General features: G+C 41.4%; 2 protein-coding genes across 4 annotated transcripts in view; one reads left to right on the top strand and one right to left on the bottom strand.

Moving 5' to 3' along the window:
• The window catches only part of LOC136873967 (nociceptin receptor), a 192,961-nt gene extending 167,639 nt beyond the window's left edge, over window positions 1–25,322 (top strand). The window contains exons 3-4 of one of the 2 annotated variants that reach the window (XR_011018273.1): window positions 16,253–16,476; window positions 25,008–25,124. Coding sequence is in view for 1 of the 2 variants with exons in the window: in XM_068227611.1 (XP_068083712.1) it covers window positions 25,008–25,129 (122 nt within the window). In the remaining variant the exon portion in view is untranslated. Of the gene's footprint in view, window positions 1–16,252; window positions 16,477–25,007 lie in introns of both variants that reach the window. The other variant, XM_068227611.1, reaches the window with a different exon arrangement.
• fry (Protein furry) overlaps window positions 1–26,606 on the bottom strand; it is a 1,574,680-nt gene that overhangs the window by 885,255 nt on the left and 662,819 nt on the right. The window lies entirely within an intron of this gene.

Below are 26,606 nucleotides of genomic sequence, written 5' to 3'. Positions count from 1 at the left end.
GTCTCACAAAACTTCGTCCTGCGAGTATATCCGGCAGAAAAAGGACGTTAGAAGAATGGCAATCTGGCAACACTGTAACCACATGTAGGGTAACTACGCCTGACACCACATGTAAGTCGTGCTGTTGAGTTGGTGCAGTGGATAGAGTTTCGGGTTAGCATGCAGGAGGTCGAGGGATCGATCCTAGGTTGAGGCGTATGTTTGTTATTTTGTAAATGTAATCCAGGTGGTATGGTATCTGGCATCTTAATCGTCAACAGCGAATAAATTCACGCCCACGGCGCGGAAAGGGCGTCTTTCAAAGCTGTCCAATGAAAACGATTGTTTTGTCCATTTCTAGGATCGTAGTATGTAAGTGCAAATGGTTTCTAGAGGACCCGCTGCAATCGCTGTTGACGATTAAGATGCCAGATACCATACCACCTGGACTACATTTACGAAATAAAAAACATACGCCTCAACCCAGGATCGACCCCTCGACCTCCTGCACGCTAACCCAAAACTATCCACTGCACCAACTGTACAGTACGATAACATGTGCTGACAGACGTAGTTACCCTACATGTGGTTACAGTGTTGCCAGATTGTCACTTTTCAACGTCCTTTTTCTGCCGGATATACTCGCAGGACGAACTTTTGCGAGAGACAATTTTTTTTTTTTTTTTTGCTAGTTGCTTTACGTCGCACCAACACAGATAGGTCTTATGGCGACGATGGGACAGGAAAGGGCTAGGAGTAGGAAGGAAGCGGCCGTGGCTTTAATTAAGGTACAACCCCAGCATTTGCCTGGTGTGAAAATGGGAAACCATGGAAAACCATTTTCAGGGCTGCTGACAGTGGGTTTCGAACCTACTATCTCCTGAATACTGGATACTGGCCGCACTTAAGCGACTGCAGCTATCGAGCTCGGTAGACAATTTTTTATTGCTGGCATGTGAGGAGTCGCGCTCTGACGCCCGAGTGCGCGAATTTCGGTTCATCCTATATATGGAACAACGACACCGTTCTACCTGTACGAAAAACATAATAGTAAAGAAAAGCGTAAAATTTAGAAAAATACACGTCATTCCACGTCGATAACGTCACGCATTTCTCAGTTAAGTGGGAAATCCAAATTCACTGTTGAAGAGTCAGAAAAAAAAGGTGAATAATGATAATACAAAGCAATTATGTCGATCAGCACGAGAAACAATAGATCTTATGGCAGCGATGGGATAGGAAAGGGCAAGAAGTGGGAAAGAAGCGAACATGGCCTTGATTAAGCTACAGACCCAGCATTCACCTAGTGTGAAAAATGGAAATCACGGAAAACCATCTTCAGGGCTGCCGACAGTGGGGTTCGAACCCACTATCTCCCGACTGCAAGCTCAGAGCTGCGTGCCATAACCACACGGCCAACTCGCTCGATACAGCACGACAAGAATGAAACATGTTATGGAAGGAAACAGTATTATTCCAGAGAAGTTTCGCATCGTATCTAATTCGCAACCGACGACGGTCTACCGCACAGCGACACGAGTAAAGGAAGAGTTCTACACTTCTCCCCGTGGTCTCAATTGCAAGTGACGTTATCATAAACTACAGGTTATTCCCGTAGCGAGCGTTCAGTATCTCGTGAACTTCTCTAATACGCGACTGCACTCTCAGAATGAGAGTTGTACAACAAGAAGCTTCGTTTCTAGGGAAACGAGTGACGTCCTCCACGATGTCATTAAAACTTCTGAAGAGATCCAATTACTGAATCTGTAAAAAAAAGGAAGCTGGATAGTAAGGGATACTCGTAAAGTAAACGGAGATGTGACCGACTGACTCTTAAATTCTAACGGGAATAGATTGGGTTCGGTTGTCCTCACACGTGAATAACTCAACGATTATATGACTTGGTCAATGAAAGTTATAAGTATTATATTAACATACCCAAATAAGTTGGCTACGTGGTTTAAGTCAGGTAGGTAATGAGCTTGCATTCGGGAGATGGTGGGTTCGAACCCCACCGCCGGCAGCCCTGAGGATGGTTTTCCATAGTTTCCCCATTTTCATTCTTACTTTTACAAATTGTTTGCCTTACGTCCTACCGACACTAACACTGGGGTACGAAAATCTGGGATTGGGAAGGAAGCGGCCGTGGCCGTAATTACGGCACAACCACGGCATTTCCCTGGCGTGGAAACGAAAAAAGACATTCGGGTTCGAACCTACCATGCAATTACGTGACCTAAACCACGTGGCCAACATGCTCTGTGGTTCCCCATTTTAACTCCAGATGTCTATGCTTTTTTTAAAAATCTGGTTTACGTCGCACCGTCACGGATATGTCTTATGGCGACGATGGGATAGGAACGGGCTAAGAGTGGAAAGGAAGCGACCGTGGCCTTAATTAAGGTACAGCTCCAGGATTTGTTTGGTGTGAAAATGTGAAAACACGGGTCTATCTTCCGGGTTGCCGACAGTGGGATTCCAAACAACTATTTCTCGATTCTGGGCTCTCACTTGACCGCAGCACCACACAGGATTTGTAAAATAACCGAGTCACTAAATGCACTCACTTGTAATTAAAACTCGTCCATACCAACTTAAATTGTAAGATATGTACCAGTTCTTTCCCCAAAGTGTTAACGTAGCTTTCCGCATGAAAGGTGTGACACTTCCCTTGTTAGGCTGGACTGACAGGCGTAGATTTAATATATATATATTTAAAACAAGTAAATTCAGAGAAACTCATTTCCACTGATGCGAGATGAAAACTATTTGAGCCTATAGAGCTATTCATTTTAAGTTTGTCGAGTGTGCAAGAAAATTACAAAAAGGTGGTTGATTTTTAAAAATAATATAATATGTGTTCACTGAAATAACTTTATCAAAAAGTATCCGTAGTTCACTTTTACATCGTATTTGTTCTTCTATTTGACGTGTACGGTATTGAAAAACCGAGAGTCGACTGTATATCTGAACGGCTATTCATAAAAGAAGAAGTACACTTAAGAAAATGGAAGGGATTGGTCGTTTGTGTTGATTTTCAAGATATGGAACGATGCCATGTAGGTATGTAAACGATCCAAGTTTCAGACCCATTGGATTGTTGTTATAGGTTTTCTCAGGTGACTGATAGAGGAGGAATCAACTCCAGTATACGGACTTTGGTGTAGCGTAGTTGACTTGCAGTCTGTGCAGTGAAGTGTTCCCCGTCAAACATGCCTCGACGACAGAGAAGAGCACGCTATCAACAACGGTCGCCGTTTGAGAGCGCTCGGATAATTGGGCTGTGTGAGGCTGGATTATTGCTAAGGACTGTCGCTGCACATTTGGCCGACAGGCACCTACGGTACAACGTGTATGACATAAGTGGTCAAATGAAGGTACTCACACTCGTAGACTTGGCACAGGCCCAGCGCGACAGACAACTGTGAGAGAGGATCGCCGCATCATTCAGATGGCCCGGATGGAACCCCATGCAACAGCAGCGCAAATTCGAGCAGCTGTGGCACCCCACGTTACACAACAAACATTTGGTAATCGCCTGCGTGCAGCTGGTTTACGAGCCCGTGTCCCTGCATAAGGTGTTCCATTGACCCCACAACAGCGACGTGTAAGGCTGGCCTGGTGTCGAGAAAGATCGACGTGGGCCGACGAATGGCATAGGGTCGTCTTTAGTGATGAATCGCGCTTCTGTCTTGCCCGCAGTGATCGCCGGAATCGTGTGCGCCGACGTACCGGGGAGAGGGGCCGCCCAGATCTTATTGTTGAGAGGCAAACATGGCCAACACCAAACGTTATGGTCTGGGGAGTAATTGGCTTTAATGTGAAATCACAATTAGTGCTTGTTGAGGGCACTATGACTGCTCGACAGTACGTTGATAGGGTACTCAATCCAGTGGTTGTCCCTATGATGGCGAACATTGCAAATGGGATGTTTCAGCAGGATAATGCCCGGGTTCACACTGCACGCATCTCCAGAGAAGCTCTCCATGACATCACAACCTTAGAATGGCCCGCCAGATCGCCGGACATCAGTCCTATTGAGCATGTGTGGGACATGATGGGTCGTCAACTGGCCAACCGTCCTCAGCCACCCAGAACTCTGGAACAACTGACCCGTGCAGTGCAGCAAGCATGGGCCACAATACCTCAGGAAGCGATCCAGGGCCTTATTGACTCCATGGCTCGACGAATTCATCAATGTATTGCAGCTCGTGGTGGGCACATTCTGTATTGATTGTTGTCCAAGCTTGCGGTCAGAGGGACCTGAAAGCGTAATCATCGAAGCACAACCGAACATTCGTCCTGCATGTTCAATAGCAGCAATGTAGCACCACTCCTTCTGGGTGTTGCAATTTCCATTTTCTTCAGTGTATATTTAAAAATGCTTTAAACTTCTACATTATATCATTTAACTGTAATGATTAATATCTGTGGACTGGGTGTTTGTGACGTCCTTAATCTTCCTTTCCCCACAAACAACATTCCACACTACCGCCATTCCAATTACAAGCAGGTTCATACAATATGGTGCAACAAATCCACATGGGTCGACACCCCGAACAAATAGCATTTTGTAAAATAAAATAAAAAGTTCACCAAATTTATGCCAACGCTTGGTGAAAATAATTGCCTGAGTTTTCGTGGGATTTATTTTCACCTTGTTTCGGACACATCACTCTCAGAAAGACGAGATACATTGTTGCAGCGCGCGGACAGCATAGTCATTTCTCATCGTGCTGGGGTAAATGACAATGTCATCCGCGTAATAATAAACCTCCATTCCTTGACGGGTTGGAAGGCCATTCACATATAGGCCGTATAGGATGGGGGACAGCAACCCTCCCTGTGGGACTCTAGCTCTGAGTATCTGTGGGACGGATCGCTCCCCACTCACAGGAAACAGAAAATTTCCTGTTCGTCAAATATGACTGTAAAATTTTGACTAGATATATGGGAACTTTACACTGTTCCAGAAATATAACAATGAGATTATCGTACCAGACAGTGTCAACATCTTTCTCTATATCGAAAAATACTGCTGGAACGCTACGAGAAGCCTACAGGTCACAGAAGTCAGTTTAGACGATGCCAGCCTCCCGCCAATCAGCACTTGCTCACCACTGCCGCAGCCAAATCAGTTTTACGTTCTTCCTTCTGATCGAATTTACGGACCGCGCAAAGCTCACTTTACTGGTCTCTCTTTCTGTTTGTTTGTTTGTTTGTCTGTTTAACGGCCTTATTGAGGTCAGCAAAATAATATAGTAAGTGTTCAATTAAATAATTTGTAATATCTGAAGCCATATATAAACTACCTGAAAGAGAGAACATATGGTAACAGTATAATACCTGAAAAAGAAACAATTTTAATTAAGTTTTCTCTTTCAATAACAACACTGTTATTTGCTTCACGTCCCACTAACTACTTTTACGGTTTTCGGAGACGCCGAGGTGCCGAAATTTAGTCCCGCAGGAGTTCATTTACGTGACAGTAACTCTACCAACAGGAGGCTGCCGTATTTGAGTACCTTCAAATACCACCAGACTGAGCCAGGAACGAACCTGCCAAGTTGGGGTCAGAAGGCCAGCGCCTCAACCGTCTGAGCCACTCAGCCCGGCAAGTTTCCTCTTCCAGGAAGTTTATAAATGTATTTACTCAAAGCCAGTTTCGGCAGAGTGAAGAGCCTAACAGTTATACATTAAATGATGGACGCTTACTCCTTTTAGGGCCGGTATTATAATGAAGGTTTGAACTGAAGATTGAGTTAAACTGTAACTTAAGTTTAAACCGATGCTGAGTCTTATAATGGCCGGCATAAGTTAAACTGAGGTGAAGAAGGAAATATACGATCTTGGTAGCAGTGACTTGCGAGAAAAGATGCCTGTCGATAATGTTTTACAGTGACTTGCAAGAAAAGATGACTATCGATCATGTTTTGTTTACTTATTGTAGGTAAAATGGCGGATAAAAACAATAAACGTTGTCCTAAATTTACTTGTAAGGAAATATAATTGCTTGTGCAATTAGTACAGAAATATTTATATAGTCCGCGAAACAGTGGCCTTATGAATTCTTCCGAAATCTCACATTGTAATAAACATACTACCGGAAGTATAAAACTGCAACGCTTTAGTAACTGACTGAGGGGGTCTACAGCATGATTTCTGAAATAAAAGGAAGTTACTTTATTCTCTAAAATTTACACTTTTGACATTCAAACAGTTCAAAAAGTAATTTTTACATTCTTACCTTTTCGTTGCATGTTTTATTCTGGCACGAATTTGCTGAAATAGGGTATGACAGTCTGATTTGTTAGCCTAAACCTATTTAAAAACTCTGTTTCGTTCCATACATGAAAGCGACGTGCCCTTGCTCGAAAAACTCGTGGTGCCCGTGGTCGTTCAATAATTTGAACCACTTTTTCATCATCGCTTACTATTTCTTCAAACACCTCAAAAATATCTTCGAGATTCATTTGTTCTGCCAAGGTTATGTATTCTTAAGCTTCAGTTTAAACGGTAGATGAGTGGTAGTAAAATTAATCTCTACGTAAATTTGAGATTAAGTTTTATAATACGCGACTAACATATAAACCGAAGTTTAAACTGAACCAACAGTTTAAACCTTTATCATAATACCAGCCCTTAATAACTACTTCCCAGTGCTGGCAGTCGGTTGGTTTAACCCGATTACAGTTCATCAGAGGGAAAGTCCGACCGAAGGTCATAATATACAGTCATCACATTAAACATCACAACTTTAACCGGAGAGAGTAAATCCTTGAAAACTGCTAAGTTTTCAGTTAAACGTCTGGAGAAACCCACTGGACCACGGCCTGTAATCGCTGAACAATTTTTTTTTGCTATTTGTTTAACGTCGCACTAATACATCGAATGTTTTCGGCTAAGGAAGGATGGGAAAGAGCTAGGATTGGGAAGGTAATGGCCGTGGCCTTAATTAAGGTACAGCCTGTCCTGGTGTGAAAATGGGAAACCACGGAAAACTATTTTCAAGGCTCCAACGGTGGCATTCGAACCCACTATTTCCCGAATGCAAGCTCACAGCTGCGCACCCGTAACCGCACAGCCAACTCGCTCGGTCGCTGAACATTTACTATCTCAACGCAATGCAGGTCGTGGAAGCCAAGTTTCACAAGGTAATTCGTAAATTAAACTGTTAAAAAAATACATTCCTCAAATTTAAATCATACCTTTGATAGCAATGTGTTTCGGTTCGTAGTTAAGAACACATGGAACACGAAATTCCTGTTGTATTTAAGCGATAGTATGCGCTGTTGAGAAATATTCGGCTAACAGTGTGTTCGATATTTACACGAATAACTGAAACCATTACGATGCCTTTAATTCTGAATCTCGCTCTGGAGAAGCCTACTAAGGAAATTACATAATGCAAGGCGTGCCAGGGAGCAGGGTCTGTATAATAAGTGAATCACGAGGAGTTATTTGCAGATATACCAGACACAGCTCGTGGAAATTATTTCATTTAATCTGGGTTGCACCTTAAAATGATCAGGCAGCAATCTACGGCGTGCTTTTTGAAGTTGTATTTTTATGTATTATACTACTGCAGGGATCCATAATGATTCAGAATATTTGGCTATAACATTCTTGTTGTAAAAAGTGCAGAATGTAAATACACGAGAAATTAAGTCCATGTAGGCCTAGGTCAGTGACATGTCGCTTGTGAGTTAGCACTCAGGATGGTGAAATAGTTCTGATATTACACGTTGATATACTGTATGTACTTCTAATTTTCAGAAATACGCCAATAAGCCGGTTCGGAAAAATCGGGTTATAAAGATGGTACTTACACACGTTTGATATCTCATTTCTAAAAGCCCATACACGCTGGCGACGACTACGGTTAAGAGAGATTACTGCCGCCTAAATAAGCCTAAACAACCTCTTCAAGAGATTCTATACCACGCTACAATATTTCGATGCTATTCGCAAAGATGCTTTTCGTACTAGCTCAGAGAATGCTTACTTGACTGACGATTATTATTATTATTTATTTTTTTAGAATTTGTTTTGCGTCGCTCCGACACAGATAGGTCTTATGGCGACGATGGAATAGAAAAGGGCTATACGTGGGAAGGAAGCAGCCATGGCCTTAATTAAGGTACAGCACCAGCATTTGCCTGGTGTGAAAATGGGAAACCACGGAAAACCATCCTCAAGGCTGCCGACAGTGGGGCTCGAACCCACTATCTCTCGGATGCAAACTTTCAGCCACGCGCCCCTAACCACAAGGCCAACTCTCCCGGTATGATTAATTTCAAAGGGTATTAACGTTCAGGTGATCGGTCCCTTGACTGAAAGTCAGATTCGTCATCTGACGAATTTGGACACTTCGGGATGGCTATTTCTTTGGACAAAACAAGTCTGTGATTAAACTGAAGGAAGGCGAATAATGAGGGCATAGTTAAAGGTAGGGACCATGAAATGCGGGGAAAGGAAACTTGATACCAGATTCGAAGAAAACATCTCGTATAGATCGCTGGAAGCAACCGATGCCCGATGACCACCACACCCGACACGATCGTTATTTGAGGGTACGGACTCTTCAACCTCCTTCACCAGCATTAGCAGTGTCTATTGAGAACGTGAATTTTGACCCCCTTTCTTTCAACACTATTTTCAAAAATCATTTCCCTACGTAACGCATTTTGCTATGAGAACTGATACCTTACGCACGGTACGTATTTTAATGAAACTGAAAACCTACAACCTGTTTTCCAGTCATTGACCGGGTCAGGGATGTAAAGAATGAACCATACATAGTCTATTATTACAGTGGGGTTGCCACTCCCAAGGTGATTTATTATTAATGACTGATAAACAAAATGATAATGGAGAGTGTTTCTGGAATGAAAGATGACAGGGAAAACCGGAGTACCCGGAGAAAAACCTGTCCCGCCTCCACTTTGTCCAGCACAAATCTTACATGGAGTGACCGGGATTTGAACCACGGTATCCAGCGGTGAGAGGCCGACGCGCTGCTGTCTGAGCCACGGAGGCTCAAGTATTTTAATATCGCTTAATAATGTGAAGAGAAGCGAAAATTTTATTAACAATTAAACAAACAGCCTGAATGAACTTTAGAAGGGAGATGGCGTGCTACGTTCACCCAGATGACATGATTTGATTTGCTGTCATGAAGTCGAAACATTTAGAACGGGACTTCCACTTCTACAGTTGGACATTATCTTGAGGTTTACTTAACCTGTATCAGAAATTTGTACCCGGTTAATTCGTGGGGGTAGAGCGGCTGGGCATAGAACGAACCACTCTATCGCACTTAGCGTCGATGTGGAAGGCTCCTCCAACGCCTGTACGAAGATGCCTTTGCTTTCATTTTGCCGAACGTTTCTAATTTTCGGAATCAGTCCCAAGATATTTCTGAGGTCAAGGTTGTTTGAAGGGAAATGCCATTATAACTGAAACTCATCATTATGTTGTGAAGACCACGCCTTGTCGATACAACTATTCCTGTCTATCCTCAGCAAATGTGGCGTAGTACATGTATCCCGTTCTTTGTACATCAATCAGGTAGGATTTCCGAGGTCTGCCTCTTTCCTTCTTCCTTTGTGCCTTCCCCTCCCCGATATTATTGAACACGGCGTTGTGTTTTGGGATATATCCTATGTATCTAATATTCCTCACTTCCATTTCCCTTATTAACTTCTACCTAAAATGGCAATTAAATAATAACGGACCAATATTTTAAGTGCTCAGATAAGCAGGCGAGAAACCTTGAAGAATAAGGAAAAGCACTAAAGTGTAGATGAATGAAATGACGATGATGTGTGCTTAATGATTCTTAAATTGTTTTAGACCGGGCGAGTTGGCCGTGCGGTTAGGAGCACGCACCTGCGAGCTCGCATCCGGAAGATAGTGGGTTCGAACCCCACTGTCGGCAGCCCTTAAGATGGTTTTCCGTGTTTTCCCATTTTCACACCAGGAAAATGCTGGGGCTGTACCTTAATTAAGACCACGGCCGCTTCCTTACCATTCCTAGACCTTTCCTGGCTCATCGTCGCCATAAGACCCATCTGTGTCGGTGCGACGTAAAGCAACTAGAAAAAAAAACATGTTTTAGACGATGGACCGTACCATTGTCCTGAAAAGAGATTCTTTAATGCGCCAGTAAATCTACTTACAAGGGATTCCCGCATTTCACTCTTGAATGCCAACCAAATTCACCAAGATTCGATCCCATAACCTACGACACAGAAGACGAGTGCATTAACAAAGGGTAGAAGTGGTCTTAAAGGCTGGAAATGGAGAAGCTGTGAGACTTACAGACCGTGGATATCGTGATCACAAGCTGTAGAATACATAATTTTACGTGGAAAACAAATCACAGCCACGTGACTTCGTATTTCGCAGATTTCACAATACTAACCACGATTACCTTGTCGTGAAGCCGGTAACAACACTAAGCTAACACGATCTAGAAAGGTAAGTTGGTCAGAAAATATGAAAGAGATGTGTTTGTAACAAGGGAGTTCCGAGGAAGTTTCGCAAGTTGTGATCCTTTACGAAATTGTTATAATTCACGCCCAACGGCACCAATATCATCCTTGACCAACTATGCAGGCTTCCAAAGGCATCACATACATAACTTACTTCTTGTTTGTTTTTTTCGCTATAGGTTTTAGGTCGCACCGACACGGACAAGTCTTACGGTGACGATGGTATAGGACAGGGCTAAGACTGAGAAGAAAGCGATCATACCTCAATTAAGGTATAGGTTCAGCATTTGTCTGGTGTTAAAATGGGTAACCACGGACAACTATCTTAATGGCTGCCGACAATAGGGATCGAACCCAACATATCCCTAATGCAGCTCATAGCTGTGTGACCCAAACCGCGTAGGTCCGAAATTTTATGCAAAATTCTGATAAATATGTATTTACTTAAAGGTACTCAGTCAGCGACCTATCCAGTTCCATGGGCAAATTTGCACAAACATTATGGGTGCGGCGTTTTAGAACCGCTACTATATGTTCTTACACAACAGTAGTGCGAGGAAGACAACACCTGCTAGTCGTTTATATTTGCATTCGAACCTATTACTATATCAAAATCCAGGCCCGATAATTCACTATTGCACACAACGTAAAGGGGTCGATTACCAAAACTAGACAGGATGTAAAGTGGATTAATAACTACACAACCAGACAGCCACTTATATTCTAAATCTTGTCTGCAAGTGTGTCTAAAACAGAGTCTACGTTTGGATTACACAGAAGTTCGCGGAAATATTGAACGAACCACATTGAGCGAAGTGGGGCCAGAACGCACAATGGGATGCTTGTCTGGAGACCTCCTCAATGTCGTGAAACTTCTTGAAAGAATCTCGATATGAAAAATACACGAGCAGTCAGAATGTTTACTGCATTAAAAAAAAAATATAAAAAAAAAACAAGTTCCCCAGAAAACCCCTCACCTTACGTCATCTATCCCCGTGACTGACAATAAATTCCTGACTTCGTTCTGACGTACGAGCAACATCAGCGGATGATGAAAAGGGCTTTTTCCTAATTTAAGGCAGACCGGCCAGCAGTAGACTGGGTATCTGCACAGTAAACGTCCTACAGGATCATGCTGAAATGGCGTATGGCTTTTAGTGCCGGGAGTGTCCGAGGACATGTTCGGCTTGCCAGGTGCAGGTCTTTAGATTTGACTACCGTAGGCGACCTGCGCGTCATGATGACGATGAAATGATGATGAAGACGACACATACACCCAGCCCCTGTGCCAGCGAAATTAACCAATGATGGTTAAAATTCCCAACCCTGCCGGGAATCGAACCCAGGACCCTGTGACCAAAGGCCAGGACGCTAACCATTCAGCCATGGAGGCGGACATAGGATCATGCAGTTAAATATTTATCACCCAATTTTCTTCCCGATGGCTTAGGCCTAATTGTCCATATTGATTTCCAGAGAGTCAAAATACCTGTTGTGATTATTAAGTGATGGAGAAAGTGAAGAACTGCTGTGATTGGAGTTGTCAATTCCCTAACTCTCAGTCATGAACACTTATTCAGTGTGTATTGTAATTGAAGGCTGGATATGACGTAACTTTAATTAGAAGATGAATAAAACAGATTTGTTTCATTCTTCGAAGTAGCTTGTCAAAAGATAAGTTAATAATGCAAATGAAATGGAGCATTAGTGTAATTAAATACATTAAATATTTTTAAAAAGATTCAGAATACATATTTTCATTCGGTCTGTAATTACAATTTCGTTCTTTAATATCAAAGAATTGATAAACGGGATTAAAAGTCAGGTTGTGAGTTTCACAAAGAGGAAAAGTCCTCTCAATTTTAATTACTGCCTTGATGGGGTGAAAGTTCCTTTTGGGGATCATTGTAAGTATCTAGGTGTTAATATAAGGAAAGATCTTCATTGGGGTAATCACATAAATGGGATTGTAAATAAAGTGTACAGATCTCTGGTTGTAGTAAGGATGTAAAGCAGAGGGCATCTAAGTCTCTGGTAAGACCCCAACTAGAGTATGGTTCCGGTGTATGGGACCCTCACCAGGATTACTTGATTCAAGAACTGGAAAAAATCCAAAGAAAAGCAGCTTGATTTGCTCTGGGTGATTTCCGACAAAAGAGAAGCGTTACCAAAATGTTGCAAAGTTTGGGCTGGGAAGAATTGAGAAAGAAGACGAGCTGTCTGCGGAGAGATTGCGTGGAATGACATTAGTAGACGAATAAGTTTGAGTGGCATCGTAAAAAATAGGAAATATAACAATATGAAGATAAAGTTGGAATTCAAGAGGACAAATTGGGGCAAATATTCATTTATACGAAGGGGAGTTATGGATTGGAATAATTTACCAAGGGAGATGTTAAATAAATTTCCAATTTCTTTGAAATAATTTGACAAAAGGCTAGGAAAACAACAGATAGAGAATCTGCCACCTGGCGACTGCCCTAAACGCAGATCAGTATTGATTGATTGATTGATTGATTGATTGATTGATTGATTGACTGACTGACTGACTGATTATTATAACTCACGCCAATACTCCACCTTCTCCATTGCCTAATAATCATTACACATTTTAACTGTCTGGACCTTTTCTGTTTCCTATTCTTTATTTTTCCTCGTGGTTTAACGTCGCACTAATATATCGAATATTTTCGGCGATGCAAGGATGGGCAAGGGCTAGGATTGGAAAGGGAGCTGCCGTTGGCTTAATTGAGATACCGCCCCAGCATTTTCCTGGTGTGAAAATGGGAAACCACGGAAAACTACCTTCAGGGCTGCCGACGGTGGGATTTCCTCACAGCTACGCGACCCCAATCGCACTGCGAACTCTCTCGGTTTCCTTCTTTTTTTCTCTCTTTCTCCTGGAAACACTTAAAATTATGTAATAGTGGTCTGTCAGACATTCTTCCTACGTTATCCACAATCTCCTCCACGTCTTTACTTTCCTCTTGGGCTCACCGATAGTCTTTCTTACTAAACCGTAGACATGGTTGAACATTCATTTAATGAGTGTTTTCTCCATCTTCATTACGTGGTCGAAAGACCTAACTCTGGCATTTCCTTTCATCAGCTTCGTAGAGGTGTTTCAATTTTGCTATGTTTCAACTCACTTTTCTCCACTTTCAGTGATCTCTGGATTTTTCTAAAAAAATATTATTTTTCCATTTTCTATTTCAACTGACTTCGTGAAGAAAATGATATTATTATTATTATTATTATTATTATTATTATTATTATTATTATTATTATTATTAACATGTCAGAAAAGATGAAGGTTATGAAGAAGTCTGGCCGATGACCTAGATGTCAGGACCTTTAAACAACAAGCACCAGGTTATGAAAAACCTGCCAACGTCGTAGATCAGAGGGAAAAAATAGAAGGGGTCCGACACTTCGAAAAATGACGGTATCGGCCAATTAAAGACGAAGTGTGTGAAAATGAAATACTCCTTAGGCCTCGGTGCTAAAACCAGTGGGGTCAGAAAAGAACAAGAGTCGACCAAGGGAGTTCAGATAGGATAGATGAAAGTGAGCAGCCTGGTACAAGTAAGTGGAGGCAATGCGAGGACCCTGTGGTCGCCAAGCCACGCTGCCAAGTTGGGAACGCCTGGGGCCCCTTTTAGTCACCTGTTATGACAGATAGGGGATACCGTGGGCATTATTCTATTACCTCCACACACAGGAGTAAACGGATAGGGCTCAGAAACGGTGAAAAAAAATCAATCCAGCTCTCAGCTCTGAGCGTAGTGTTCCTCATGCATTCGTACACATGTGATGGTAAGTAGATGTTAATACAGGAGTCGAAGTTAGAATCAGCTGGTTACATATTTTAAAATAGAAAGCGACGTTAATCTATAGCATGAATAACTGAATAACTAAGTAAATACAAGAATAAGTATGAATAACTGATTTACTTGCAAGTACTACAGTGAAAATGAAATCTTCATTTAACCCATTGTTAAAACGCATGCGACTAAACATTAAAACGCAAAACATACCTCTGTTGCCAGAGTTGGACACTGTAATTAATAGCGAGGCTGTTGAGCGTTCGTCTACGTTGCATTGGCCTCCTTACAAAATAAGGAGATTAGATTGAGTATGGACAGAAATACAGAGTCCTCGAGAGGAGATTATACAGTGGCCGAGGACTGCGTTAGGAATTAGTTCGAGTGGACACAGTTTCGTTGTAAGTTCCATGATGGGGTGGGTTATAGTGTATTTGGCGAGGAGAAGAGGCTCTATTCTCGTTCCTTTTTTCAAACGCTTGTCATGTGACGGGCAAGGGAAGAGAACAGGAAAAACCGTAGCTACCAATGCGGCTCGAATGCTGCTAGGATGCGTTAAATGTTTGAAAGTAATGATAATGAATATAAGGATAGAGAAATGTTACATTTAAACGCACAACTCAGGTACAAAGATTTGAATGTAACGATGACGAACATGACGATCGAGAAATGCACAATTCAGGTACATACAAAGTGCGTTTAAAACAAAGGCGGAACAATTCACCTCAATGAGCAGCGCTCCAGGTCAGGCAGGTAAAGGAGGACGGTGACGGAAGGTACAACGTAGCAGCCGCTTCCACGGCTCTCACAAGGAAACCCTTCCAACTGTAAGTCTCCGATCTGATTGAGATTTGGTACAATGACTTCAGTAGGAATGCTTTATTCTAATTAGATGTCCAGTCGTACATTTAGCACCTGTTCTGGTGTGTCAAAGGAGGAGGAGACAGGAGTGAGCTGAGGGAGGCGGGTAGAGGTGGCGGAATAATGTGTGTACGAGAGAGAAAGAGTGAGAGCGTGACACATGAAATGGCCGGCCGCTCCGGCTCTACCTACTTCCTGCAGCTCACTCCTGTAGCCTACGTGGTGCTTAAATGAGCGAACTTTGACACCCCAAAATCAGGTGCTAAATATAAGACTGGACATCTAATTTTGATATGGCTGAATAAAGCATTCCTGTAGCTAATCTCAATCAGATCGGAGACTTGCATATGGAAGGGTTTCCTTGTCAGTTACAACTAGTGAAGGGGCGTGTTCCCAAAAATATTTAAACTTTTAACAGTATTATTGTGCCTAATGTCTCGTTCTATTCGGTGCAATAGAATATGGTGAGGAAATACAATAAATTATTTTGACACGTGTTAGCTAAATGCTCTTTTGACTACTACCTGTACTCATAGAAATACTGTAGCCCAACATAAAAGCCGGTTTAGGAATAAACAATGAACGACAAACGAACTGTACGATTATATTGCGTAAACCTAACATACTCAGCCTGGTGCAATGTTGTGGCTTTGTTTGCGCCTTGACTCCGCATATGGCCATCTAGTTGCTCTTCATTTAAACTGTGACTATCATGACTCATTACCGTTAAATTGTGATTACGATTATTATTATTATTATTATTATTATTATTATTATCAAACTCATACTACTGTTACCTTTAAGTTATTTGTCGATTCTTAAAATGATTTCCCACTAACTTTAATTATATCAGTTTGATGTTTAAATTTGCGAGGATATTATCTCAGACCAAGTAACGAGCCTGCCAAATTAACACATATGGCATGTTCTGTGTTTAGTGACTGATTTTCAGTAAATGGTAGAGAGGGAAGGAATATTACTAACACGCATATCTGAAGGCATGAGCTACAGTATCATAACAAAACTAACAACCAGCTAACCTCGACGTGATACCAATAAATCGTATTTTTATGACATCTTTCATTATTCTAGGAAAGACATCATACCATGGTCTCATCAGAAGCAGATTTTCCCTCAGTCGAATGCTAAGCAGTAAACGTCAGTGTGGTACTTCACGACAAATAGCCAGAGCTCAACCTTGGAAATAGCTGGATGTGGCCACAGGGTGTACAGAAAAGACATGAAGAAAAGTAACTCTTTAAATCTAATGAGACAAGAACACAGCACAGCAGACGCAATAACGGCAGCCATACAAGGTAAACTACTGTATTTCCGAACAGTACATAGAATGATCAATAATCAGTGATGGCAAGGTAAGGGTTATTCTGTCCGAAGGCAGGTCCGAACCTCCGCAGAGGTGTTCCTGAGTCGGAGTTTACGTGCGGTAGGGTGGCCAGTTCCTTTCCGCTCCTCCATTCCCTTACCCCACAACAGCGCGTGGCAACCCATCCAACTCCTGACCACGCCCAATGTTGCTTAACTTCGGAGATCTCACGGGATCCGGTGTTTCAACACGGCTACGGCCGTTGGCTACCAGTGATGGGAGAAGTACCAAAATAAAGTAACTGGGCTCAATTACAGTTACCTGAGAAAAAAAAAATACTCAATTACGGATACAGTTACTTCACAGAACGCGAGTTTTTAGGGAATCACTGACTTTTTTCACATGGGGATGGAATGATACCGAAGTTTGCAAGGAAAAATACATTACTCCTTTTTGTGTTCTTTAGCATAGAGATATTAAGTGGCTGTCATTACTGGGTGAGACTCGTTAGACTTTCAAAATGACTGCAAGCATGCAACATTTGCGTGTCTTTTTCGTGTTTTCATTATTTTCAGCATAACTAATTCAAAATATTTATTCAAAATACGAGAATGGACTTGCTTCAACCCCTTCACCGTTACATGTTTATCCCGGCTCCATTCTCCACCACGTAACTTCTGTGGGTGGGGACGGTAGCATAACACCCACCGTAAAAGGCGACTAAGAGGTTATTTATTTATTTATTTATGTATGTATGTATTTATTTATTTATTTATTTATTTAGCGTATGATGCTTCATTTGACAATCGTTTGAAATGTATTTTACATATAAGTGTTATTAGAAAAATATAAACATATTTATATACATGGATATAGAGTATTTACAGACTAACTAGGAGAAACACACACACACACACACACACATATATATATATACACACACAACTGCAGGTTCTGAGATTTCATCACAAGCTGATGTCAAGTCCTTCCAGCCAAATGAGTGCCGTAGGGGTTACTTGATGTAGCTCCTCCATAGGCCCAGTGAATGCTCGTAGAGGACATTCTTTCACGATGTGGCTGATGGTTTGCACTTCAGCACCACAGCTGCAGGAAGGAGACTCCAACCACCCACACTGGTGTAGTGCAGAAGCAGTTCTTCCAATGCTGCAGCGTATCCTGTTTAATCTAGTCCAGATGGTGCGTGGGAAGTTGAACCCTGGAGGTTTTGCTGTTGGGTCATCAATGTTGATTAGACCATGTGGGTGTAATCTGGCCCATTCTTCCTTCCATGCTTCGTCAGGTCTAAAATGTATGTCAGTTAGTTCCCTGGCCGTCTTCCAGGCAGGTTTCCGGGATTTCAGTCTCGCAACGGCGTTTTCTTCTGTATCCTGGTGGATGGGAAGTGAGCTGTTCATCATCACCTTAGTCCATAATCTGACAAGGGCATTTTGTCGTCTGATGTGAGGAGGCTGAATGTGGCTCAGTACGGGTAGCCACTGTACAGGAGTGGAGTGCAGGGTGCCAGATATGATTCTCATTGTATGGCGCAGCTGGGCATCGACCAGATGAGTATAGGAACTATTCAGCCACACAGCAGAACAGTATTCAGCTGAAGAATATACTTTGGGAGCGTGGGTTGGCGACCACGGTTCCGTTATTTCCACTTACTTGCGTCAGTATCCTCGGTTTCGTATTTCCTATCTGACCTTCCCTGGTCAACTATTATTCTTTCCCGACCTCGACAATATTTGGTTTCCGAGGCTTCGGGAATGTTTCAGATTTTCACGGCCCGCGTGGTCCTTGCCTTTCATTTGTCGATAGCTTCATTTTTCGAAGTCTCAGACATTCCGATTAGTGTTACTAGAAGGTGGTTGCACAGTTGCACTTCCTCTTAAAACAATAATCATTACCACCACCATCTCGACCACGTAGTACACGATTACCTAAATCTCAACCACGACAACCTGCGAGTGAATGAACGAGTGCGCGTCGTATCCTGGAATATAATACCCTTGATGCGATGCCTTGCGAGTGCCGGGGCTCTGAAGTTGCCATGCTCTCGATGCGATATATAAGTATATCGATTACTAGAGTATAACGATTACTGACATTTAACGATTACAATTTTATTTTCAGAAGTAAATTACGAGTAAAAATGGCATTTTATGAAAAGTAACGACGAGCAAAAATTACTAAAAATGTAATCGTTACAAGTAATTGAATTACTTTTACTAAGTCCCTTCCCAACTCCGCCAAAAAGTTACAAAGAATGTAGCCTGAGCCTGTTCATCGCTCCACGTAATATACATAAGGCATCTGTGAGAAAAGGAGTAAATATTAAAGAATTAACGGTGTAAGGAAAGGAAATAGTTCATCAGCCTTTAATAAATGGCAAGCTGTGGCTAGATCGAATTCGCCGACCTCATTAGTGCAGGCTGTTCGTGAGCTGCTGAGGTTTAAGTGTATTAGATAGAACTGACGTCAAAGTTGGAGAAATCAAGTCAGTTGCGTACATGGCAAGGGTTATGATGCTGTAATCTTTTATCGAGATACGGCGGGTTAGAACCCCACCATCAGGAGACTGAGATGGTTTTCCGTAGTTTACCATTGTCAAACCGAGCAACATAATCTAGGCCATGACTTCCACCATTTTCGTCTTATCCTGTCTGGCTCCGAATCCGACTAGTCAGCATGTTGGCTTCGGTGCCGCGGGTTCGATTCCCGGTCGGGCCGTGCAAGTTTAATTGTGAACAGTTAATTTCCTTGATTCACGGATTGTGTGTTCGTGCTTCTTGAACAATTTTGCAACTCTCAACACTATCGTCCTCCATCATACCACGCAGTTTGCAACACACGGCAAACGCCGCTCCACCACGTAGGAGCGTCTCCCTAGGCTACTATAGCCACACGAAATGTCCTATCCCAGCATCTCCAAATATATATCCATAAAGTGCGACGATAAACAGCTATCAAGAATAAATGAAGGAAAACAAACTATTCACAAAATTGGAGAGAAATGTATAAAGTAGACGTTAGAGAAGAATATCGAAGATTTGTAGTTAACAGATGAGTACTATTGGTATACACGGGAGTCGCAAACAATATCCGTGTGCCTGTAACTCTGAATAAATGGGGAACACAAATAATATTAATCATTTCTTTAAAAAATGTTTCATTGAAAATCTGAACTATAAATAGAGGTTTGTTAGGAAGTATAAAAGAAATATAAACTTGGGAAAAGTAATATAAACTTGGGAACTGAATGAAGATAATTTTAAATATCGTTACAAATATGCTTAAACTTTACAGAACTATCAAATTAATAAAAGAAACAAAAAAAAAAGAAAGAAACATGAACTCTTACATCCAACGAAAACACGAAGATAACGTCTTTATAACCTCTCCAGAATACGGATACAGGCTAAAGAAAAGACAGGCAGAGCAAGAAGATGAAAGACTCCCAAGGCCTCAGAAACCTTACACCATGCGATGAGAAACAGAGCTGATCAAGGGAGACAGAATACGAAAGAGAGGGGACTGGGATAATTATGTGGAAGTAAATCGGAGTCTGGTGGTATCCCACGCTTGCGGCAGCAACATACCTAGAATATGTTGGGGGGTATGAGAGAAATAAAGCAACTTACATAAATAATAATAATAATAATAATAATAATAATAATAATAATAATAATAATAATAATAATAATAATAATAAGTCTGGTACAGGTCTTTCGAGTTGACGCCGTATAGGCGATCTGCGCGTCTGTGAGGATGGGGCCATACGTGTGATGAATTCTAATGCTGAAGACGGCACACATACACCCAGCCCCTGGACCATCGTAATTAACCAATGAAGGTTAGAATCCTACACCTCCCCGAGAATCGAATCCGGGACTCCCTGGACCAAAGACCAGCACGGTATTCATTTATCCATGAAGCCGGACATTACGTAAGTGAGGGGATATGTCAAGAGTGGTGCAGTCTCAAAATATCCGAACAGGAAATTGACAGAAATCAGTCTCAAAATATCCGCAAGAAATATGTTAGTAGAAATAAATAAGCTAATGATTTTCAAAATATCCTAGAATTGTAGGTAGCAGGATAGGTGACAAGGATTTTAGAAACAAACAATTTTTAAGTTCACCAGGTCTGTGTGCGTACTTCGCTCCAGTGAGAGCTAATTTTTATTTTTATTCATTTTATTTTGAAGATTTCGACTACTTTGTCAACCAGTGGCTGAACTTGAGCTGTGGAACAGTCATAGAAAAAGATACAGAACAAACAAAGCCATTGAAGGATGGAATTCTATGTTCAACAGTCTGATAAAAAGACATCCCTGTTTCAAGCAGTTCGTATCTAGTTTGGAAGAAAAAGCTGAAACTTCTGATTTTCAAATAGCCAGGATGGATATGAATCTCTGAGGTTCGTCTATTTCTTTTAGAAAAAATATCTTATGTCTTAAAAATGGACTGAAACCTGTGAGCCGGGCTGGGTAGTTCAGTCGGTAGAGCGTTGGTCTTCTGAGCTCAAGTCGGCGACTTCGATCGCGGCTCAGTCCGGTGGTATTCGAGGGTTCTCTAAAACGTCAGCCTCGTGTCAGTAGATTTACTGGCACATTGAAGAACTACCGCGGGAAATAATTCCGGCACCTCTGCGTCTCCAAAAACCGTAAAAGTAGTTCAATGGAACGAAAAATTATTATTATTATTATTATTATTATTATTATTATTATTATTATTATTATTATTATTATTATTATTATTATTATTATTATTACCACCACCATTGAAACCTGTGGCAACATTCTGAAGAATAAATTATAAATATTTTCATAGTAAACTTAGTAAATAACCAAGGTTGTACATATATGTCAAAGCAATAGCTGCATTTATAAAATGAAACTAAGCCTAACTTTGCGCGGATTCGTGGCGCCCGTGGGTCTACCGACCCTTGTCGTATACTGTATGTTTGTGCAAGGCTTTACGGCAGGACCGCCTGAAGATTGAAATAATATTTTTAGAAGAAAGCAAGCATGCAGCCCGGCTGATGTTAACATTGAACCTTTTTCCATTACTTCGTGTTATTGAAATAATACTGTATACATGCAGGGTGTTTTAAAACAGTACCACCATTGGAAATTCGGATATTTTGAGATTCGTTGTCCAGGTAGCAAACAGGCTCGTTAAACCGGTCTCTGGAATTCGGATATTTTGAGATTCGGATATTTTTAGACGACACGGACCGCGTTACTTTTGCTAAAAAAAAATGACAAGTCCAAGATGCATAAGCTGATTATGCACAACATATTACAAAAGACTGCTTGTAGACGTTCGCAAATCCAATTATCAAGGATATGAGACATGCGCAGTAATTTTCTCGTCTGGTCTGTTGTTATCTATCCACAAGGAGACGAGACCTAGGAAACTGGAAGAGGATTTTGTCTAGTGAACTGAAATCTCCTTACCGGCGAGCGGTGTCCACACGACGGAGCAGCAAGCCAATAGAGCTGATACGATAAGATTTAATGTTTCATCTTAGGTGGATTTTAACACGTTAGCGCCAGCGTGCACTACCTATGATACACACACGTCGTTCTCGTAGGCCATTATGTATCACCGGCAGTACACGCCTTCATACTGATTCGTGCCTCTCTGCCTTGGTCGGCGGTTGCATGTAGGCTTCGGCCTACCAGTGGTCACGACTGGTCCGTGGTCAGAAAAGCTCTGCACTGCGAACTACCAACCGAGCAGAAGCCGGGTGGCCACTGCTCTACCGTAGCTCTAAGCCTCTCTACTCGGGAGACGGAGAGGGGCTGTTCTGAGAATGGTTTTCCATTCTACTGCACTAAGGCTAATGCCGGGACAGTTCCTAGTGTAGGCCATGGCCGTCAACCTCCTCACCTTCTCCGAACATCTCCTGGCCTAAAAGACGGCGTCACCGTCTAAGAGGCCCGCCTCCTCCTTCAGCATATTTAGTGGGCAATGCAGTTCTTGTCACACGACATCAGGTCAAGAAGGCCAGATGTAGTAAATACAAAAGGGTGCATGGGGCCTTAAAATGTAGGACATTCAAGAAAAAACGTAGGAACATAGAAAATAAAAGCTGAACGTACTACAACTGTAGTGTACATTGATTTAATTTCATAACATCTCATTTCAAATTACACATACTACCTTTGAGACCATGCCTAGGGGAAATCATCTGAACATGGAAAAATGGTTATTCATTTAATGGGAAAAGATCATTTAACAATTGTTTAGCGTGTTTAACCATATTTTTAGATGCACTTCTTTAAAAAAAAACTTACTAGAATATACTCAGACGTGTAGATCTTATTGGCATATCATATTACGGCAGCATTTCTAAACACAAAATCGCTTTGAAAGCAAACCGCCAGAATATGGCAATTGAAATAAATATACTCTCAAATGGAGAATTACTAAAAACTGCTCCCGGACTCAAGAGAGAAGGCTACAATGTCCGGAAAAAGAGGAGGCCCTGTTCCAGGAGGAGTCATACTGTTAACCGCAGTGAATATGGGTCGCGCCTGGTAGCAATAATATGGGATGTACGGCGAGAAATAACTCCCGAAAACAACAATAATGGCGGGAAAACTTGAGGAGTGTACAGATCTCTCCGTTTTTGATTACCAGACGAATTAACGCCCTTAAAGAGAACTGGGCCGAGATGAGTGGCTAAGACGGTTGAGGTACTGGCCTTCTGAACCCAACTTCGCAGGTTCGACCCTGGCTCAGTCCGGTGGTATTTGAAGGTACTCCAATAAGCCAGTCTCGTGTCGGTAGATTTACTGGGACGTAAAAGAACTCCCGCGAGACTAAATTTAGGCACCTCTGCGTCTCCCTAAACCGTAAAACTAGTTAGTGGGACGTACTGGGCTATTATTCGGCGAAGCCTTGATTAGAAAAAAGGGAGATATCGCGTCTGTACATGCACGGCATTTCTGCAGACCTTCGTGTACTATCGGTGATACAAAAAAAAATAGGCGGAAAAGCACCAAAAATATACTGTCAGCACTGTTAAAATACAACAACAATACGGAAGATGGAATAATTCCACTTACAGAAAAGTTTATTTCCAAGTGTTTTAACGTCGCGCCAACTCAGTTAGGTCTTTTGGCGACGACGAGATAAGAAAGAGCTAGGACTGGGAAAGAAGCAGCCGCGACCTTAATTAAAGTTCAGCCCCAGCATTTACCTGGTGTGAAAATGGGAAAAACCACAGAAAACAATCTTCAGGGCTGGCGACTGTGAGAGTAAAGATGGTTTAATGGTAATGGCTGCGATGTGTGCATGCATGTACAAGTACAGACGCGACATCTCCCTTTTTTCTAATCAAGGCTACGCCGAATAATAGATGTGTAGATGAATGCATTCACTATGATGCAGATAATTTAATATAAAAGGGTACATTCTCTCACTTAAAAGATAGCTGGACAATACTGGCATATGTAAGACCACTTGTATATTTGATTTCTTAATAAAATTTAACCAACTTGTGAAAATTTGGATTGTATAATTCCACCTTTACAATACTGCAAGTGTCTTTATTGAAAAGACTACATTAAATTACATTCATGATACATGTTTCGTCCTCCTATGGGACATCTTCAGTCACAAATACAAAACATTAAAAATAAGGCGAGGACACGTTGAATTGAGTAGATAAAAAGTCTTAGTATCATGTGACGCGGCGTGGTGGCGTCTTGTCAATCATCACCAGTATAACTCCACCTCCTGATCAAGAAAGCTGTTGTAATGTGGCATCACCTCAACAATATTTTTGTATAATAGCCACATAATTTTATTCGCACAGCCACTTACTGTGTTTTACATTTGACAATTCGACGTTTTGAACAACATTTTTAACTTATGATTTTATTGGACTTCATGTTTCACATCGTGTTCACGCCTCACTATTTTTAATATTGATGATTGACAAGACGCCACCACGCCGCGTCACATGATACTAAGACTTTTTATCTACTCAATTCAACGTGTCCTCGCCTTATTTTTAATGTTTTGTATTTGTGACTGAAGATGTCCCATAGGAGGACGAAACATGTATCATGAATGTAATTTAATGTAGTCTTTTCAATAAAGACACTTGCAGTATTGTAAAGGTGGAATTATACAATCCAAATTTTCACAAGTTGATACTTTGACAATACGGGCTCCAATATGAAGTTTATTACGTGTAAAATTTAACCAAGAACAAATTTATAGTTCACAGAGTACATAGAATGCTAATACTGCTCACGCACGACAGTTTTCTTCATCTTCCCTCTTTTCTTAGTCCTGCCTCTTCTATACTCGATAACCACAATATTTGTAGAGTCATAATCCTTCGTCTTCATATTAAGAAGGACTAGTTATCATATTCCCATTTACCCTTGAAATCACGAACACCATCGGTTGTGATTATGCTTCTAATTAAAATAGACTCAACTTCTTAAAGAAAAATCCAACATAATTTTTAATAACATTTTTAACGGTCTTGTTTCAGCAGTATCGGAATATCTTCGCTCCTCAGGATCCATTGGTCGACGGCGCACCGTTACACTCAACGGCTTCCAGGTGCAAGGGTCATGGAAGGATGCACACGAGCTCCTGCCGTTGACGAAGTGAAATGTACATTTTACCATTCCGTGGAGACAGGCAGTAGAAACAGCGACACTAAACGGCTTTCGGGAGACAGGCTTGTGACGGGGTGAATACGAATTTCCGCCGTTCATCAAGTGAACTTATTGCATGTGCTTTATGTGGCATTCCTTACAGACGTGTTCTATAAAACTGATGTATTACCGAGTGATTAAAAACTATGTACATAAAATGTGAATAAAATTAAACCAATTAAAAGTCGATTGCAAAATCAAATTATTTATGTTTATTTCATTTATGCCTATTCACAGACTGCTCTCATGGTAAGCCGATCACTAGTTTCAAGTTTCAGGATACGTAACTAAATCATATGCCAAAATAATTAGCCTACCTGAATGCACACGACCAGAGAATCTACCTAAAGTTTTCAGATAATATTTAAACTCACAAACCAAATATGTCACAACTCCTTGAATAAATAATGATACTGACTTGGACGAATAATCTTTATAATCAAATTAAAAATTCAGATTCACACTCCTCCACCCAATCAAAGCTTTTACCGATCTACGTATGTTCAGTCAGACAATTTCAGAGGAATTCTGAGGTTCTGTAGATGATTGAGACAGTACTACCACACACTATTTCCTGTCGTAGTTCAATACACCTTTGACTAGTGGACAGTCATTTTAATAACACATTTAGGATTAATATCCAAAAAGTTACAACCAGTAAGGCTTCAAGTGTTAAGAATATTACATCAATAAAAACTGAAAATATTAAGCCTGTTTGGGCTTATTCAATCGTGAAATCTCCAGCATTTTGCTCAGTGTGGCAGCGGGCTCGTCAGTTACAGTAGAATTGTCCAAGCATCGCTCCCGGCGCAACAGCGGGTCACACACAAAATCAACGCTACCAGATCTTGTACCGGGCATTACAGGCTAATGGAGATGTCAGAAGTTGTCCGAAAATGTTTTACTAATAAGAACATTAGGCCTAGAAGAAGGGAGTTGTACAACTAATCTATTATACAAGTCCAGAATTAACCTTCCTGGGCTATATAAAAGAACGAGGAAGGTAAGTATATCCGAGAGAGAAACTTGCAGTCTCACGAGGATCATTCTGTTTTATAGCACAGAGTGTAATTGTAATGATGATGGCCTGAGATTAAAAAACAGGCGCCCCAAGACTACAAATAAAGCACAACGTTATCTTGAGTGACTGACGAAAATTTCAGGGGAAATGCAGACTCAGGATATGCACCACAAGACAGCATGCCATGTGCCTCAACATCTGAACGATGAGTATCACAAAGCGATTGGCTATTAGAGCAGTGGGTTTAGCTCTATTTTGCTACAAATCAACGAATATAAAGTTAGATAAATCTAAAATTTGTACCCAGGTATAGTCTATCTTCAGGAAAAACGGAAAAGTATACAAACAACTACAGTAAAACCTCTGGTTTCGGACACCTCATTTAGCAGGCTACATCCATTCAATAACA

Source organism: Anabrus simplex, chromosome 5 (genome assembly GCF_040414725.1).
Source record: "Anabrus simplex isolate iqAnaSimp1 chromosome 5, ASM4041472v1, whole genome shotgun sequence".
NCBI classification, from domain to species: domain Eukaryota; kingdom Metazoa; phylum Arthropoda; class Insecta; order Orthoptera; family Tettigoniidae; genus Anabrus; species Anabrus simplex.
This window is presented reverse-complemented; position numbering and strand designations above follow the sequence as displayed.